This window comes from Amblyraja radiata, chromosome 17, assembly GCF_010909765.2.
Source record: "Amblyraja radiata isolate CabotCenter1 chromosome 17, sAmbRad1.1.pri, whole genome shotgun sequence".
Taxonomy (NCBI): Eukaryota; Metazoa; Chordata; class Chondrichthyes; order Rajiformes; family Rajidae; genus Amblyraja; species Amblyraja radiata.
This window is the reverse complement of record NC_045972.1, coordinates 3,955,015-3,974,395: the sequence shown is the minus strand read 5'-3', so window position 1 is coordinate 3,974,395 and position 19,381 is coordinate 3,955,015. Positions and strand designations below refer to the sequence as shown.

The 19,381-nt window shown below is 40.5% G+C and overlaps 1 protein-coding gene across 1 annotated transcript in view; it reads left to right on the top strand.

Annotated features, from left to right (window-relative positions):
* Window positions 1-13,750, top strand: part of slc7a5 (solute carrier family 7 member 5) — a 70,426-nt gene extending 56,676 nt beyond the window's left edge. The window contains exons 7-10 of the mRNA XM_033035639.1: window positions 3,726-3,822; window positions 7,761-7,910; window positions 10,621-10,798; window positions 13,023-13,750. Coding sequence (XP_032891530.1) covers window positions 3,726-3,822; window positions 7,761-7,910; window positions 10,621-10,798; window positions 13,023-13,081 — 484 coding nt within the window. The 3' untranslated portion in view covers window positions 13,082-13,750. The remainder of the gene's footprint in view (window positions 1-3,725; window positions 3,823-7,760; window positions 7,911-10,620; window positions 10,799-13,022) is intronic.
* Window positions 13,751-19,381: the final 5,631 nt, after the last annotated feature.

The window sequence follows — 19,381 nt, the reverse complement described above, 5'->3', positions numbered from 1 at the left end:
TTAGCAGTAGTTTGGTATCAGAAGCTTTGTGTTCCATGTTTGCATTCTGGATTTTTGGTTCAAAAGCTTCAGATTTCACTTTCCACTTTTGAACTGGGGACATAATTTAAACCGAAAATTAGGCCAATTTTAATTGGAGGAACAGCACCTCATCTTTCGCTTGGGCAGCTTACATCCCAGCAGTATGAATGTTGACTTCTCTAACTTGAAGTAACCCTTGCTTTCACCCTCTCACTCCATCCGTCCCCCATCCTAGTTCTTCGATCATTCTGATTGTCCTGATTCAATCTTATCTTTGTATGTTTCGTTGTTAACCTACCCTAAGCTAACAATGATCTATTCTACATTTTCCTTGAGCTTTGTCCCCTTTGATGTCTCATTTACCCTTCCATATCTCTCTCGCTCTCCCCTGACTCTCAGTCTGAAGAAGATCCTCGACCCGAAACGTCACCTATTCCTTCTTTCCAGAGATGCAGTCTGAGCGTCTTTCATTTATTGGAATAATGGAGCCTCATTAGTGGACCTGCTGGCCTCCAGGTCAACTAAGAGTTAAAGAAAGACAAAACGGATCATTTTCTCCAGAGATGCTGCCTGGCCCGCTGAGTTACTCCAGCATTTTGTGTCGATCTTTGGTTTAAACCAGCATCTGCAGTTTCTTCCTTCACATTTTCTCCAGAGAGTCCGAGACTAAGGAGAGGCCTGGATGTTTCCAAAATGTTGTGAGGCATAGACACAGTAAACAAAGACCAGGCCCGTTGGCCAACAACGTCTGTACTGCACATGATGCCAACACTTACCTGCCTGCCTGCCTGCTACTCTTCATATATTAATGGTTTGGATGATGGAAATTATGGCTGTGTAGCTAAGTTTGCGGATGATATGAAGATTGTTGGAGGGGCAGGTAGTGTCGTGGAAGCAGGGAGTCTGCAGTAGGACTCGGATAGGTTGGGACAGTGCACAAATAATTGGCAGATGGAATATAGTGTAGCCAAGTGTGTGGTCGTGCGTTTTGGTAGTAGGAATAAAGGAATAGACTATTTTATAAAATGGAGAACGGGTTCAGAAAACGGAGGTGCAAAGGGACTTGGGAACACTGGTGCAGGATTCCCAAAAGGTTGATTTGTAGGTTGAATTGGTAGTGAGGAAGGCGAATGCAATGTTAGGATTCATTTTGAGAGGACTATAGTATAAAAGCAGGGATGCTATGCTGACTCTTTATAAGGTACTGGTCAGATTGCATTTGGAGTATTGAGAGCAGTTTTGGGCCCCATGTCTGAGGAGGAATGTGTGAGGAGGTTTACGAGAATGACCCCGGGGATGATGGGGTTAATATATGATGACAGTTTGACGACACTGGGCCTGTACCCACTGGAGTTGAGAAGGATGGGGGGAATCGCTTTGAAACTTACCGAATAGTGAAAGGCCTGGATAGTGGAGAGTATGTTTCCACTAGTGGGACAGTCTAGGACCTGAGGGCACAGCCTCAGAGTAAAATGACGTACATTTAGAAAGGGGATGAAGAGGAATTACTTTAGTCTGAGGGTGGTGAATCTGTGGAATTCATTGCCACATACAGCTGTAGAAGCCAAGTCATTCAGTATTTTTTAAGTGGTGATTGACAGGTTCTTGATTAGTACGAGTGTCAAAGGTTACACCAAGAATGCATGAAAATGGAGTCGAGAAGGAAAGATAGATCAATCATTGAATGGTGAAGTAGACTTGATGGGCTGAATGGCCTAAATCTGTTCCTATGACATGAACATGACTATATACCTCCATTCCCTACATATCCATGTGCCTATCTAAATGTCTCTTGCATTATCAATCTGCCTCAATCACCACCTCTGGCAGGACATTCCAGGCACTCGCCACCCTCCATGTGTAAAATAACTTGCCTCGCATATCTCCTTAAATTATTGCTGTTCTCACCTTAAGACTATGCCCTCTAGTATTTGAAATTGGTAAAAGGTTCTGATTGTCTACCCTGTGTATGCCTAATTTTACATACCCTTCAACCACCGGCATTCCAGAGAAGTCAGTCTAACCTCCCTGTAACTACTACTGCAACTACTACCACCACCACTACTATTACTACCCCCAATCCAGGCATTGTTCGGGTAAACCTCCTGGACACCCTTTCCAAAGCCTCCACATCCTTCCTGTATTGGGGTGACGAGAACTGCGTACAATACTCCAAATGTGGCTTCAGCAAAGTCCTATAGAACTGCATCAAGATTTCCTGGCTCTTATACTGAATGTCCCCACCCAATGAAGTCAAGAATACCATACGCTTTCTTTACCACTCTATCTACTTGTGTTGCTGAGAATGGAGGGATAAGCAGATGAGATTAGTTTAATTTGGCATCATGGTCAGAACAGACATCGCTGGCCAAAGGGCCTGTTCTATCAATACTGCAGTCCTTCCAGTGAATATACTTCCCAGAGTGTGGAGGTCCTGGGTGTTCCTGCATTTACATCCTGTATCAGAGCCATTTATTTGTCCTCTGCTAATGTGGTCAGACTGCAAACCATCAATATGAGCTGTTGATTGTGTGATCACTTAGCCCTGTCTATTGCTCGCTGCTTTTGGGATTATAGTCCTGTGTTGCCGCTTCACCAATTTGTCATCGTTTCCACGAATGCCTAGCACTGCTCTTGGTTAACCTTTGATGTTTGCCAGATCATTTCAAAGTCAACTAAGAGTTGGATATCACATATAGACCACATCAGGCTTGGCTAACGGATTTATTTTCTAAAGGGCAGGAGTGAAGTGGGAAATTGTTTCCAGATACAGGTGTAGTTGTGTTGTCTTCATTACCAGTCAAGAGAGTTTCATTGTCATGTGTCCCAGATAGGACAATGAAATTCTTGCTTGCTGCAGCACAACAGAATATGTAAACATAATAAGGAACAGGAGATAAAAGTTCAGAGTGTCTATATACCATAGACCAATATATGAACACAATAAATAAACAGATAAAGTGCAATAGGCTGTTATTGTTCAGAGTTTGTTTTATGCCGAGTTTAATAGTCTGATGGCTGTGGGGAAGAAGCTATTCCTGAACCTGGATGTAACAGATTTCAAGCTCCTGCACCTTCTTCCCGATGGCAACGGAGAGATGAGTGTGTGGCCAGGATGGTGTGGGTCTTTGATGTTGGCAGCCTTTTTGTGGCAGCGACTGCGATAGATCCCTTTGATGGTGGGGAGGTCAGATGTTAGTGCCACTGGTTGATAGTCATTGAGGCACATCACCTTGCTCTTCTTGGGCACCGGTATTATTGATGCCCTTTTAAAGCAGGTGGGAACCTCAGACCTCAGAAGTGAGAGGTGAAAATGTTGGTAAAAACTCCAGCCAGTTGGTCCGCACAGGTTTTTAGAACACGACCGGGTATACCATCAGGTCCAGACGCCATCAGGTCCAGGTCCTGAAGGATCTTCTGACGTCGGCCTCTGTGACTGTGACTGAAATACCAGTTGTTTATTTCCCCCAAATTCCAGGTTATTAACTCAATTTCAATTTCAGATTTTAAGTGTATTTAAACTTGGATGATGTGTGTTGTTAATCCAGTGATTCTAACAGCTGTGCTGCCATTATATTGTTAACATCCTGAAAATTCATTTGCCTGATGCAGGAAACTGGAATCAACTGATGTTGAGAGTAAATGCTTGTCTGCCTATTACAATTTGTTTTTTAAATCTTCAATAGTTCTTTCTTTTATTGCAGATTGTTCTTTGTTGGAGCCAGGGAGGGCCACTTGCCCAACCTTCTTTCAATGATTCACCCAAAACACTATACGCCTGTACCATCGTTACTCTTCACTGTGAGTATCTCCAGATTGTTATGGTATTGTCATCGAGTCAGAAAATGGCAGCACAGGGCGAATGCAGGAATACTGCTTTTTAAATATGCTTTCAGCGATCAAATCAACATACTTCGCTGAGGTTTATGTTGTTATTTAAAAATGTTGCCGTAATCTGCATGACTAAGTATAAATTATAAATACAGAATAGCAGTATACAATTATATATTAGTATACAAATGGCAGAGCATGGGTTTGTGAATTCATTACTACTTCTGTTGTTTTATTTTAGTTTAGTTTAGAGATACAGCTCCGATACAGGCCCTGCGGCCCACCGAGTGCACACCGACCAGCGATCCCCGCTCACTAACGCTATTCTACACACACTCGGGACAATTTATATTTATACCAAGCCAATTAACCTACAAACATGTACGTCTGTGTAGTGTGGGAAGAAACCGAAGATCTCGGAGAAAACCCACTCGGGTCACGAGGAAAATGTGCAAACACCGTACCGACAGCACCCATAGTCAGGATCGAACCTGGGTCTCTGGAGCTGTAAAGCAGTAGCTCTACCGCAACGCCACTGTGCTACCCGTGTTCTTGTTTCAATCTGGAAAATGGTTATACTGGTGTCTGTCAAAATCCTACTTGCAGATTTGGAATTTTCTATGAAGTCATCCAGCACAGAAACAAGCCCTTCAGCACAACTCGTTCTTGCGAACCAAGATGCCCATCCAAACTAGTCCCATTTCCGCTTGTTCCACCCATATCTCTCAAAATCATTTCTATCCTTTCACATCGTATACATGAGCATTCATTGATTGACTATATTTTGACATGCTTTTAGATAAAGAACAACTTGAGATTGTGTAAGAGAGTGATTTTAAGAAACAAAAATACTTGCATTTCCAAAGTGTCTTTGTGCCTTCTACAAAATTCCCAAGTTGTTTACAGAGGAATACTGCTTTGAAATGCAGCAAAGCTGGAAATGTATCAGGCAACGTATGCACAGCGTGATATCATAACCTGCAATGTAATATTGACTGGATATTTCAATGGTTCAATGACACTCTATTGTCACGTGTACAGAGGTACAGTGAAAAGCTTTTGTTGTGCGCTATCCAGTCAGCAGAAAGACTATACATGTTTGCAGTCGAGCCATTTACACGATAAGGGATTAACGTTTAGTGCAAGGTAAAGCCAGCAAGGATAGTCCGAGGTAGACAAAAATGCTGGAGAAACTCAGCAGGTGAGGCAGCATCTATGGAGCGAAAGAAATAGGCGACGTTTCAGGTCGAGACCCTTCTTCAGACTGATGTGGGGGTGGGAAGGATAGTCCGAGGGTCACTAATGGGGTAGATAGTCGTTCAGGACTGCTATACATTATTCTAAGTATATGGTAGTAGATAGCACTGAGTCAGTTCACAAGAGTCGCCACATTTCAGGCGCCATCTTGTACCCTTAAAGTATGACATTTAAAAAAAGCAGAAGTCTAAACTTGGCCATAAAGGTCCGTTGTCCTGGGGGTGGCACTGGGTCAGTGTTGCAGGGGTCATCCTGACCCGGGGATGTGTCTATGTCCTCTACCGTTGCTCCACCATTCTGTGCTGCTGTAAGCCGTGTCCTCAGCCACTTGTCCCAATCTAATGGAGCCCCAGGCTGCTGCAGGTATCCAGCAGCCCACTCGCCGACTCACCCACGCCCACACCTCCTGGACATCGGCCTGTGAATGCGCCGCACATCGCTTCTGATGCCCATCGTTCCACCTCCAGGATGCCTCTCGCAGCCAAAGCAGAATAGGGGTCCGCGTCAAAATACTGATTTCCTCAGCAAAATACTGATTTTCAGGTACTAGAACACTGAAATGCTCTGACAAAACTTGGCAGCTCTGCATCGTGTTCCTTGTGGGCCGAAGGGCCTATTCCTGTGTTGCACCTTTCTATTTTCCCTTTTCATGTTTTTACACAAAAGAATCAACTAATTGATTGTACATCACTTTGAATCGGATGATTAAATATGTTTAAAATTGATATAGTCGTCATAAATCTCAGACCTTATCCATTTCACTTCATTTTCACAAACTCCTGCATTGCAAAGTTGCAGAAATTTCAGAGCAATCAACAATGTATATAATCATGCAATTTTTTATCATGGCCTAGAAATTGCCTGCTACAATTTGATCAAAAATTCAAAAGCCTAAAGTGACAGGATAAATATAATAGGTCTCAGAATGCCAATTTATTTTCAAGGCCTTGGGGGCGGCACGATGGCACAGCGGTAGAGTTGCTGTAGGTCTGTGTCCAAGATGGCTGCCGTGAAGAGAGAGTGGACGCTGGCGCGCTTTGGCTGCCGCTGCTCTCTCTTCACACTGTGTTTTTGATTTTCTGTTTTTGGATTGAATTCTGTTTTTAATTTGTGTCTCTGTGATGTCTTTATTACTTGTTATATTCCGATTATATGTTATTCCGATTACTATGTAAGGTGTCCTTGAGATGTCTGAAAGGCGCACATTAAATAAAATTTATTATTATTATTATTATTACAACGCTTAAAGCGCCCGAGACCCAGGATTAATCCTGGCTACGGGTGCTGTCTGTACAGAGTTTGTACGTTCTCCCCGTGACCTGCGTGGGTTTTATCAGATAACTTTGGTTTCCTCCCACACTCCAAAGATATACAGGTTTGTAGGTTAATTGGCTTGGTATAAATGTAAACAATTGTCCCTAATGCAGGACAGTGTTAATGTGCGGGGATCACTGGTCGGTGCAGACGCGCTGGGCCGAAGGTCCAGTTTATGTGCTGTATCTCTAAACTAAACTAAACATGTGGGGCAACATCATGCAGCTTTGAACAAATTTGGCATGCTGCTCATACTCATTGAAATGATGAACAGATAGTGCAACCAATTTAGCTCTTGGCTGCATTATCTAAGTTCAACATTTTTTTTAAATTGTATAGTATTATTTAATTTTACTGAAACTCTTCAGTTATTAGCAACAAACAGCAGAAAACATGAATCTGAAACAAAAACAGAGGATGTTTGGATGGTCAGGAAGCATCGGTGGAGAGAGTAGCAGGGTCAACATTTCAGATTAATGACCTTTCATCAGAATGAGAGCAATTTTGCTTGGGCAGCTAACAACCCAACAGTATGAATATTCATTTCTCTAACTTCAAGTAACCCTTGCATACCCCCTCTCTCCATCCCTCCTCCGCCCAAGTCATACTAGCTTCAGTCATCTTGTTGAGTCTCATTGACTGGAACTCATTTTCACCCAGCCCACAGCTAACATTGGACTGCTTCCTAGATCATCATTACTTTTTTGCATATCTTTCATTCATTGTTCTATATCCCTCAACATCACTGTCTATATCTCCAATTTCCTTTTCCCCTGACTCTCAGTCTGAAGAAGGATCTCTGCCCGAAACATCACCCATTCCTTTTCTCCAGAGATGCTGCCTGATCCTCTGAGTTACTCCAGCATTTTGTCTATCTTCTATTTAAACCAGCAACTGCAGTTCCTTCCTAACATGAAAGCAATCAGACAAAAATTAAATTACCAAGGGGGAGAGGCAGTCAAAATGAAGGGAATGGGGGTAGTGTCTATCAAACTTCCATCCGATCACAGCTAATCCATGTGCTTGCTCCACCTGTCCGTCTTCCTGCAGCTGGAAATTTGTTTGATTTTAAACTTTCTTTGCTACAGTTGAAAGATCAATGACCTAAAGTGTTATTCCCTCCACAAAAGCTGCCCGATTTGTCGCATATTTCCAACAATCTTTAAAAAATATATATATATTTCATAACCAAATTTTCAGGTAGACTGCCAATTTACCATCACTAATTCCAAATCAAAATTTAAAATGTTGTTTAAAAGGAGAATTTTATATAAGTTATATAAATATTTAAAGCTGCATTCTTCTTTGCTGATAATGTCTTCTTTCTGTTTTTACAGTGCGCGATGACTTTGTTGTATGCATTCTCTGTCGACATATACTCTGTCATTAACTTCTTCAGTTTCTTCAACTGGCTGTGCATAGCACTAGCTATTATTGGGATGATGTGGCTGCGTTACAAGAAACCAGAAATGGAACGGCCAATAAAGGTAAATGGGTATCTGCAGTCGTGATTCATTTAACCATATAATAACCATATAACAATTACAGCACGGAAACAGGCCATCTCGACCCTTCTAGTCCGTGCCGAACACGTATTCTCCCCTAGTCCCATATACCTGCGTTCAGACCATAACCCTCCATTCCTTTCCTGTCCATATAACTATCCAATTTATTTTTAAATGATAAAAACGAACCTGCCTCCACCACCTTCACTGGAAGCTTTCCACACGTGTGGAGTCACCAATATTCAATCACATTTACCCTGACAGCCAAATTCATCAATTTGAATTACCTTTTTTTCCTTAAACAGGTTATCAAAACATTTAGAACCAATGAACTGCAGAAGCTGATGTACCAAAAAAAGACAAAAATGTGCTGGAGTAACTCAGCGGTAGCATTCAGGCAAAACCTCACCTTAACATGTGCTCCAGAGATGCTACCTGACTCGCTGAGTTACTCTAGCATCTTGTGGCTTTTTTTTTTCAAAGCATTAGCTCCCCAATGACTTGTACTTAATAATTGTGACCACAACAATGTGCGTTATTGTGCCATTACAGTGGCTGTCCTGGGTGATAGCAAAGGTATTTCCCACAACAGTGAAGGAAACAAAGACTGATCTCCTAATTGCTCTGCCACAATCTTACCACAGGTTTTGATAATTAGTTCTTGAGCATAAAAAAACTGGGGAATAAGTCGTCTTAACTCCAGCCAGTGACTAATGCAAAGCAAAGGTGAGATAAGCAGAGACATATTTAAAGATCAAGACCGTCTATAGAACCTAGAACAGCACAACACAGGAACGTGCCCTTCAGCCCAATTTAGACTGATCTCATCTGGATGTACCTAACCCATATCCATTCATTCCTTCCACTTCCATGTGCCTATCTAAAAGCCCCTTACATGACTATAGTATCTGCCTCCATCACCACCCCAGGCAATGCATTTCTGCCCTCACCACTATGTAAAAAAAAAACTTGCCTCCACACATCTCCATTAATCTTTCCCCTTCTCACCTTACCGTAATATCCTCTAGTGTTGGATATTTCCACCCTGGTAGTAAGGTTCTGACTGTCTACCCTATCTATTCATCTCATCATTTTATATACCATCAAATGTCCCCTCAACCTCTGACATTCCAGAGAAAGCAATCCAAGTTTATCCAACCTTGTGGCTGAATCCCCCAAAACCAGGCAACATTCTGGTAAACCTCCTCTGCACCAAAGCCTCCACATCCTTCCTGTAATGGGGTGAACAAAAGTGCGATACTCTAAATGCAGAGTAACCAAAGCCTTGTCGAGCTGCATCATGACTTCTTGCCTTTTGTATTCAATGACCCTAGCGAGGAAGACAAGCATACCATCCCACTCCTTAACCATCCCGTCTACTTGTGCTGCCTTCTCCACCTGAAGGACCCTGTATATTCTCTCCTTGTGGTCAACCTCCCAACGTACAACAGTTCACACTTGCTCGGGTTAAACCATCTCCCATTTCTGCAACTTATCTATAATCCCGCTGTATCTTCTGACAACATTCCTCACTGTCTGCAACTCCTCCAGTGTTGGTGTTGACAGCCCATTTTCAACCCATTTACATTTACATTAGGTCATTTTTATATATATATATATATATATATATATATATCACAAACAGCAGAGGTCCCAGCACAGATCCCTGTGAAACTTCATTGGTCACAGACCTCCAGCCAGAATATCTTCCATCCGTCATAACCCCTGTCTTAACAATAAGCCAGTTCAGAATCCAGATGATTTAGGTCATTGTGAATCCTGTATATCTTAATCTACTGGATCAGCCCACCATGGGTGACATTATCAAAAACCTAAATACTAAAATCCATGTATACAACATCTACCACTGTACCATCATCAATCTTTTTGTAACTTTCCCAAAGATTCAATCGTTAGTGAGACATGACATGCCGTATACAATGCCATGCTGGCTATCCCTAATTAGTCCATTCTCTTTCAAATGGGAGTAAATCCTATCTCGAAGAATTCTTTCCAATAGTTTCCCTACCACTGACGCGAGGCTCACCGGCCTAAAGGTCCCTGAATTATCTCTATTTTATTCATAAACAAAGGGGAAAAAATGGCCAATCTCCAGACCTCCAGGGCCTTGCCTGTAGCTGGATAAGAAACAAAGATCCTTGTCTAGGCTTCCAAACACATCACATCACAGCAGAGGTCCCAGCACAGATCCCTGCGGAACTCCACTGGGCATAGACCTCCAGCCAGAATATTGTCCTTCCACCACAACCCTCTGTCTTCTAGGAATAAGCCAATTCTGAATCCGTACGACCAGGTCATCATGAATCCCGTGCATCTTATGTTCAGCCCTGATGCAGGTTATGTGGCTTGGAGCGCATTTTTCATGAAATGTTAGAAATTCCTTAGTTTATGGAATGTAACTTTCAAGTTTGATGAAAACGATACAGCTAAATTTTAGAACATAATTGTTAGTTTTTATCATCGGTCACCGGTTCTTTTGTGCTAAGAATGCAAAATAAATTTTATGTCATGAATGGTGTGAATTCAGTGATTCACAGACTGAATGAGCTGATCTGCTTCCTGATTTCTGTGTATCAGAAGATAACTGAGGATGAAGCACCAATTAAAAAATAAATAAAAGGTCAATTATGTGAAATTTAAAACTAACATGATATTTTCTTATCTTTTACAGTTTAACATCATTCTCCCGATCACTTTTGTGCTGGCCTGTTTTTTTTTGATTGTTGTATCCATATGGATGACACCTGTGGAATGCTCCATTGGTTTTGCCATTGTCCTGTCTGGAATTCCCGTCTATTATATAGGAGTTCACTGGAAAAACAAACCTGCATGGCTCGTGAATACAACCAGTAAGCATATTTACGTGAACAAATTTGTGATTAGTAAGATTAGTTGTCCATTTTGGTTTTGTTTTAATTTAGTTTAGAGATGCAGTGTGGAAACAGGCCCTTCAACCCACTGACTCCACACCGACCAATGATCATCCTTACATTGATTCTCAGGCTCATGTGTCATACATTACATGATATCACCCAGAACTTTATCACTGATTCATGGTGCCAAGCATATTGATTTGTAATATGAGCTTGTTGTATTTTAACTCATGAATTTTGGTTACAAAATGCTAGATTCTGATATAAAAAAGGAAAATGATAGTAATGCTCGACACATCTGTAGAAAAAAGAAGCACTTAATGTTTTGGTCATGAAATGTTAGAACTTCCTTTGTTTCTGGAACATAACTATCCAGTTTGATGAAAGCTTGAGGAAACGATATCGCTACATTTTAGAACATAAATTTCTTTGTATGAGTTCGTTTTCGTCATCTGTCACCAGTTCTTTTGTGTTAAAAAAGCAAAATTAAAATTATGACAAGAATTCAGTGATTGACAGACGGAATGAGCGGTTCAGCAGACTGAGAGAAACAATTTAGTTCTGGGTGTGAGAGGAACGAGCAGAACAAAGGGACTATGTCTGATAGGGTTAGAGCAGATGACTTAATTTGATGGTAACCTTGCTGTTAAAACCATATTGAGGTGCTTTGCCTCTACAATATGGTGTTAATAGTAAGACCAAATGATACACAAATACTGAGCCAAAATGATAGCTGGTGAAATGGCCAGTCCTATTACAGAGAAAGTAAAAAGTGTGCTACCCAAGGTGTTATCGATATTGTATCCAGTGGAAAAATAAGTCATCTTCTTTGTATTTTAAATGTTATATTGACAGCAGCAGTTCTAATTTTCAATGACAACTGTTCCATCTAAGACATCATCTGAGGATGGTTTTGATTTCTGGATCCCTCTACTGAGAATATTTGTTTTTTAAATCTGACTTAAAAATACATTAATTTAAAATGTCTCAAAAGAAACATCTCAAAAGATGTCTGAGTTCACCTAATTCAGCAGTGCCAGGACTCTGGTCAGCAGGAGGAATGACTTGGAGAATGTCCATGGGCAGGGGTGGGGGACTGGGTTAGATAGAAAATGTGATGGTGCTGAGATGAAGGGTGAATTCCACGGCAACTGTGTTTAAGAATCAACATGAATGCCACAGAAGAATTTCTCCATTTACGCTCAGATCTAGGAAAAAATGACATTTTTTTAAGTAAGTAAGTTTATTGGCCAAGTATTCACATACAAGGAATTTGCCTTGGTGCTCCGCCCACAAGTAACAACATGACATACAGTGACAGTTACAAATGACTCAGAAAACATTAAACATTAATAATAATAAAACATTAATGATAAAACACCATTGATCAAGCATGTGAACCAACAAAATACCAGATCAAAGGGAGGCTACAGATTTTTGGATGTTGAGTAGAGCAACTACTCGTGGATAAAAACTGTTTTTACGTCTGGCTGTGGCAGCTTTGACAAACCGGAGTCGCCTGCCAGAGGGAAGTGATTCAAAGAGTTTGTGGCCAGGGTGAGGGGGGGTCAGAGATGATCTTACCCGCTCGCTTCCTGGCCCTTGCAGTGTACAGTTCATCAATGGAGGGAAGGTTGCAGCCAATAACCTTCTCTGCTAATCGGACGATTCGCTGCAGCCTCCAGGTGTCGTGCTTGGTGGCTGAGTCAAACCAGACCATGATGGAGAAGGTGAGAACAGACTGTATTTTCAGCTGTATTGCCAATGAAACTGGTCTGTAAATGTATATCAAAAGTTGAATCATTCTGTCCTAAAAATATAGTCACATTTACCAGCGTCCACATACAAAGAGTGAAATGGGCAGAGCCCTCACCAAGCTTGCAATCAGCTCCCCAAAGTTAGCAGGGACTAGAAGGTAGTCTGAAGAAGGGTCTCGACCCAAAACGTCACCTATTCTTTCGCTCCATAGATGCTGCCTCACCCGCTGAGTTTCTCCAGCATTTTTGTCTACCTTCGATTTTTCCAGCATCTGCAGTTCTTTCTTAAACAAACAGGGACTAGAAGGTGGCTAATTATTGGGCCCTGGAGCCCCAACAACCCGTTGAGGGTGATATTGCTCATTAACGTGAATGGCTGAAAGCATGCTCATCACCAGCATATTGTTCATTTTTCACTCACAGCATTTTCATCTTTCTTGTAGATTCCATTACGATCTTCAGTCAAAAGATTTTGGAAGTGGTACCTCAATCTTCACACTAAGAAAATTAAGTTGCTGACGACATACGCACAAAGAATCAAGGAAAGGAGGCATTGTTACATGGTCCAAAGTCTTTAGTTCCCTTGGAATTATTTGTTTACCTTCAAGGTGAAGATTGTTCAATCATCTCAAAATTTGTTGAGAATTCTTCATTCAATCTTTTTATTAGAAAGCGACTCCGTTGTCTAATATTTCACCTGAGTGATTTAAAGTTTTTACTTATGCTCAAGTAGGTTTCTCATGTTAGTTCAATGGTAATGCTTGCTGCTCTTTTTGCCTTATCTTACATTTGTTAATGAATGCAATTCTGAAAACCGTGTGCCTGCTATACTTACATGTAAATGGGACTAAAATCTAAAAATAACATGAGAAAGATTGACTTTTTAATTGGTCCTTCAGACACTTCTATATGGGAGTGCTTCCGAGATAAAACATTTGCTTCTTTGTCAAAACTGCATTTTGAGCTTCTTATAGATTTTAGTCTATTCCTTCATGGAATTCATTTTGGTTAAAGATGTTTAATGAGTAAAAGTGCTCAGAGTATAATCACAGTGTTTTATCCAACACGTGATTGAATGGTTTATTACAGGAATATATTGGCAGCAAGGAACAGCATGACAGAGAGTTCTGCTATTTTGCATGCTAGTTACATTCTTAAGAAACGGCATTGTGAAAATTGCTTTATAAGAAAAAATTGTCATTGGGGATAGGGGGGTTAGGATAGTTTCAGAGTCCTTAACATTTTATTCCGTGCATTTTTTTTAAAAAAGGTGATTAATTTTGTTACCACAGGCTAAAAATATGAAAGGCTGCTTTATTTAACAGGGTACCATTGCACCAGTGTCACTAGTAGCAGACACATGTCAATTTCTATGGCGACCTACAGTGAAACTGACAGACTCTTCTTTAGAAACAATGATATGTGATTACTGTGTGTGTGTGGGGGGGGGGGGGGGGGGGGGGGGGTTATATCGAAATAGTTTTTTATTCCCTACCTGTTTTTTTAGCAGGGCAGATTTTTTTCTGCTTGTCAATTTTCAAAGTTACTTTTAAGTGCTTCTTCAGTTCCTGTTATAGTCACATTATAACCAATTCCACTACATAATACAAAATAATGTTTCTAATTCATCAATTATGGTATATCCAATTTGAATTATGGAAACAAGTGTTATAGCAGAACTACCTATACAGTTTTCTCAGTATTCCAAGCTTTGGAAAGGCAGATTGGACAAGGTTATTTCTCACTTTCTACCTAAATTGGGGTGGGACTAAATTTTAGCTGTTTGCTGTATCATGCTGGGTTATGACTCCACAATCACCTAACTTGCTGCACTCCCAAGCCGCTCCCAGTCATGTCTTGTTCATGCATCGAGTGCAGTAGATAATGGCGAATATCCATCGGTTGTGAATTGAAATCCCAGTATGGAAGAATACTTCATAGTATGTAATCACCTATGAAATACTTTGTTATCCTCCGAGACTTAGTGGCAACCAATTTTATTGCCAATGGGGAAACAGACACAGTTTCTATTTCTTAAGTAAAGGAGATTTTTTTAAATGAAGGGGCTCATACCACATTTTCAGAAATCAGTATCCAAACTTAGGGAAACTATCTAATTGCTACCTAGTTATTATTTATTTCTGGTTGCAAATGCTACCCTAGACAAGACAAATGGCAACACAGATTCTTTGTGCGATTTTAACCCCCATAGAAAATTAAAACAAAATGCAGAGTTACAATCCATCAATTTTAAAAGTAACTATTTAGTATTTAACTTATTTATTAAAATTATCTTTTGCATTGCTTCAGTATCCGGGAAAAGAAATATATATAAGCACCTATTATTTATAAAAATTCAATTTAAGGATTTCTTACGACATAATTCTTAAAGAGGATTTTCCCCTGTTCTTTGAACATCAACAATATTTTTCTGAAGATAGGATGGTAAAATCTTTATGAATTTTTCAGTCGTGTCAAGAGTGAGAATATTTTTCTTGAAAGTTGCATTTTCTTATTCCTAGTTATGTGGGAATTGTTTCAAACACGTTAAATATCACAGTAATAAACCAGTTACTGTGGATCACAACACTCTTTCACAATTTTTAACGCAACAGTCTAAAGAGCAAATAACATTCTTGGCTTCTAAGTTCTACTTTGGTTGGTTTTCTCTAGATTTGGGGACTTTAAACATGGAGTTCTGTAAGTGAAGTATAAGGAAATACAACAATGAATCCTGCATTCATCTAGTTTACCATAATGTTTAATATGGCTGGAAATAATTCTACATTTAAGACTCAAATATGGTTGATGTCAGTCTTGTATACCTAGAGTTTTCTCAGTATGGTTCAGATAATGTGTTCTGATATTCTTTAGCTGACCCTGAATCAATTGGGGAAAAGCATAGTTAAGTTCAGCAACTTGACCTCCGAAGAGCAAGGCAGGAGAATGCAAAGGCTGGCATCTGAAGGAAAATACAAATTGCTGGAAGAACGCGAGGTCAGGCAGGAACTGTGGGGGTAAATGGATAAGGAAGGAAGCTGGTGAGTGAAATTAGATTACAGAGGGGTGACCCGAAAACATTTTTGGTCAACACCCTAGATCCGGATTGAGAATGTAAAGGGGTGCCAGTGTAAAGATGTAAGAGGGAGGGGGTGATGGACTGTGGTGGAGTATATGGGTGTGGGCAGATGGAACTAGGTGGGGAGGGAACAGAAACTGGGTAACACGGGGCTGGTGATAGGTAGATTTGGAAAGAAGGGGAAGTGCAAGAGGAACTGGTTGGATCAGGGGGAGAGAGAAAGGAACAGAGGGAGTCCAGGTTACCGTTAGAATTCATTATATTACCTTGAATTTTTTCATTTTCAGATAACTCACACCCCTCTTCTCTTTCTGATCCACTCAGATCCTCTACCCCTTTTTCTAAGCTACCCCTGACAGCCCATTACCCAGTTCCTTTACTGCCCCCCACCTGGTTCAATCTGCCTATCGCCCGCACGTACTACCCACTCAGATTCCTCTTGTTCCCTCCCTATACTGTCCAGACCTGCCTTGGGCAGCATACAGCCCAGCGGTATGAATATTGCTTTCGCAACTTCAAGTACCCCTTGCATCCTCCTTTCTCCATCCCTTCCCCACCCATCATTGTACCAGCATCAAAATCATGAAGTAGGGTCTCGACCTGAAACGTCACCCATTCCTTCTCTCCGGAGATGCTGCCTGTCCTGCTGAATTACTCCAGCTTTTTGTGTCAACCAGCATCTGCATGTTATGAAACATAATAACATAAAGTACTTCAATTTCAACCAGCATCTGCAGTTCCTTCCTACACCGAGTCATCTTGTTCAGTCTCATTGTCTGTAACTCATTTTCACCAAGTCCCTAGTTAACAATGGCCTGTTTCCTCTATCATCGTTACTTTGCATATCTTTCATTCATCTGTTCTATATTTCTCTACATTACCATCTATATCTCTCGTTCCCCTTTTCCCGGACTCTCAGTCCGAAGAAGTCATTGTGCCAGCTTTAAAGTCATGGAGAAGGGTCTCGACCCAAAAGGTCACCTATTCCATTTCTCCAGAGATGCTGTCTGTCCTGTTGTGTTACTCCAGCTATCCCAAAACATCAACTGTACCTTTGCCTCCACATATGTTGCCTGACTCCCTCAGTTCCTCTAACAGTTTGTATTTTGTTCTTACTCTCAGAAGAGTGTCCTGGTGTTTATTTCTTGTATTTCATTCTCTACAATAACTTAGCAATTTAAAATGTTGTGTTTCTTATTGGTGTTGTATGGAAGGCTGAAAAAGCTCTTGGTCAATAAAATGATGCCTGAATAAGCTATCCATTTGGTAAAAATAAATGCACGATGTACACAAATTAAGAAAGCAATCATCCAATGTTTGTGTACATCCAGAACTAGTTTTTGATATTTGTACTGTGAAATTGTTTTTATTCTCTGACAATATTTAGAAATGAAGTTTACGGCATTGAAAGTGATGTGAACACATGTAAATGTATAATATTGAAGAATAGTCAAAATTAATTTAAAGAAATTATCAATTTAGTTTGCTATTAATGAAGTTGAGTAAGTCTACTACTGATGCAGTTCAGCTGGTATAACTCCATGTACCATATCGTACCACTGGAAAGAAACTGTTTTTAATTGCATAATTTAAACACTGTTTTAGTTCGTAGAGTTAAATTATTTTTAAATGGTACTTTAAGAATGAACATCAAGCGAAGGAAATAATTTTAAAGAAAGGAAATCTACCTACAAATGAATAATGGTTTTGGAGGCAATAGAATAGAAACGTGCATAGTCCCCTGAATTAAGTTTTGTGTTCAAACCAATATAACCTTTTATTTTCTGTGATTTAACACTGGGGCAATTATGGCATTTCCCGATAGAATAATCATTAAAAGTTATGGAGGAAGGGAAATGTACAAAAAGGATCAATGTACAAAGGGATACAAAATATCCAATGTACCACAATAACATTTGTACAGAAGTTAAAGTTCATTTGTTTTGAATTTGAGAACATTTGGCCCCGCGAGACAGTGTGAAGCCTAAATATTTCTGTGTGTCATTATGTGTCTCTTTTGTTGTCAATATAAAGTTATGTTTAATACGCACTTTTATATTGCTTCAATGCTTGAAATGTATAAAACATTGTTCAAAATGTGTCTTTTAGATGTCTTTTTCTCCATCAAGAAATGGCTGGAGTTGTAGCTATTTCATCTCCAATTTCCATCTAAGAAGTAAAAATAATCTTGCATAAGCTGTGGAGACTTGGTCATTGATTGTGTCATAGAGTCATAAAGTATACAGCATGGAAATCCTCTTCTATGGGAAAAGACTAAAAGTTCACTTCATCCGTGCCTCCGCCCATTCCCACGATGACCTTTCCATCACAGTCAGAGTGAGGCCCAATGCAAATTGGAGGAACAGCACCTCATATTTTGCTTGGGCAACTTACAACCCAATGTTGATTTCTCCAACTTAAGTAACCCTTGCGTTCCATATAACCATATAACCATATAACAATTACAGCACGGAAACAGGCCATCTCGACCCCTCTAGTCCGTGCCGAACACATAGTCTCCCCTAGTCCCATATACCTGCGCTCAGACCATAACCCTCCATTCCTTTCCCATCCATATAACTATCCAATTTATTTTTAAATGATAAAAACGAACCTGCCTCCACCACCTTCACTGGAAGCTCATTCCACACAGCTACCACTCTCTGCGTAAAGAAGTTCCCCCTCATGTTACCCCTAAACTTCAGTCCCTTAATTCTCAAGTCATGTCCCCTTGTTCCCTCTCTCCCCATCCTAGTTCACCGACTAGTTTCGCTGTTCTTATTAAATATTACCAATTGTATGCTGTATTGTCACCTTCCCCTCAGTTAACAATGAACCTTTCTACATTTCCTTACATCTGCTTTGATTTGTTGTTTTCACACCTTACCCTTCCATATCTCTAGACCTCCTCTTCCATGACTCTCAGTGTGAAGAAGGGTCTCGACCCGAAACGTCACCCATTCCTTCTCTCCAGATATGCTGCCTGTCCCGCTGAGTTACTGCAGCATTTTGTGTTTATCCCCTCATGATATTCTATATTTCAATAATGCCACTACTCAGCGTACTATACTCCAAAGAAAAGGTCCCAGCCTATCCAGGCACTCCCTTCAACTCAACTGCATAACTTTTGGTAAATCCTCATGAATCACTTCTGCATCTTTTCAATTTAATTACATCTTTTCTGTAGCTGGGCAACAAAAACTGTGCGCAATACTCCAAGTGGAATCTCACCAACAACTTGCATCATGATGTCCCAACGTTTGTACTGTATACCCTTCCTATCGCTGCGTTCAATACCGAATACACCTGTTATGCCACTGTCAGGGCACCTAATTGTTCCACAATACTCTTCAGGGCTCTGTCATTTACTGTGCAGGCCCTACCCTGGTTTGACATAGCAGGTGTAACACCTTGAACTTATCAGAGTTAAATTCCATTTGTCATTCCTTGGCCCATCTTCCCAACAGGTCTAGAGCCTTAGATATCTCAAGTCACTATCAACTATACCACCAATTTCGATGTAATCTGCAAATTTACTAACTACGCTAACTACATTGTCATCCAAATCGTTAATTTATATATAAACAAACAGCAGGAGGCCTCAACATCACTAGTCACAGGGCGCCAATCAGAAAAACAACCCTCCACAATTATGCTTTTCCTCCTTCCTCTAAGCCAATTTTGAATCCAGTTGGCTAGCTCACCGTGGATTCCATGTGGTCT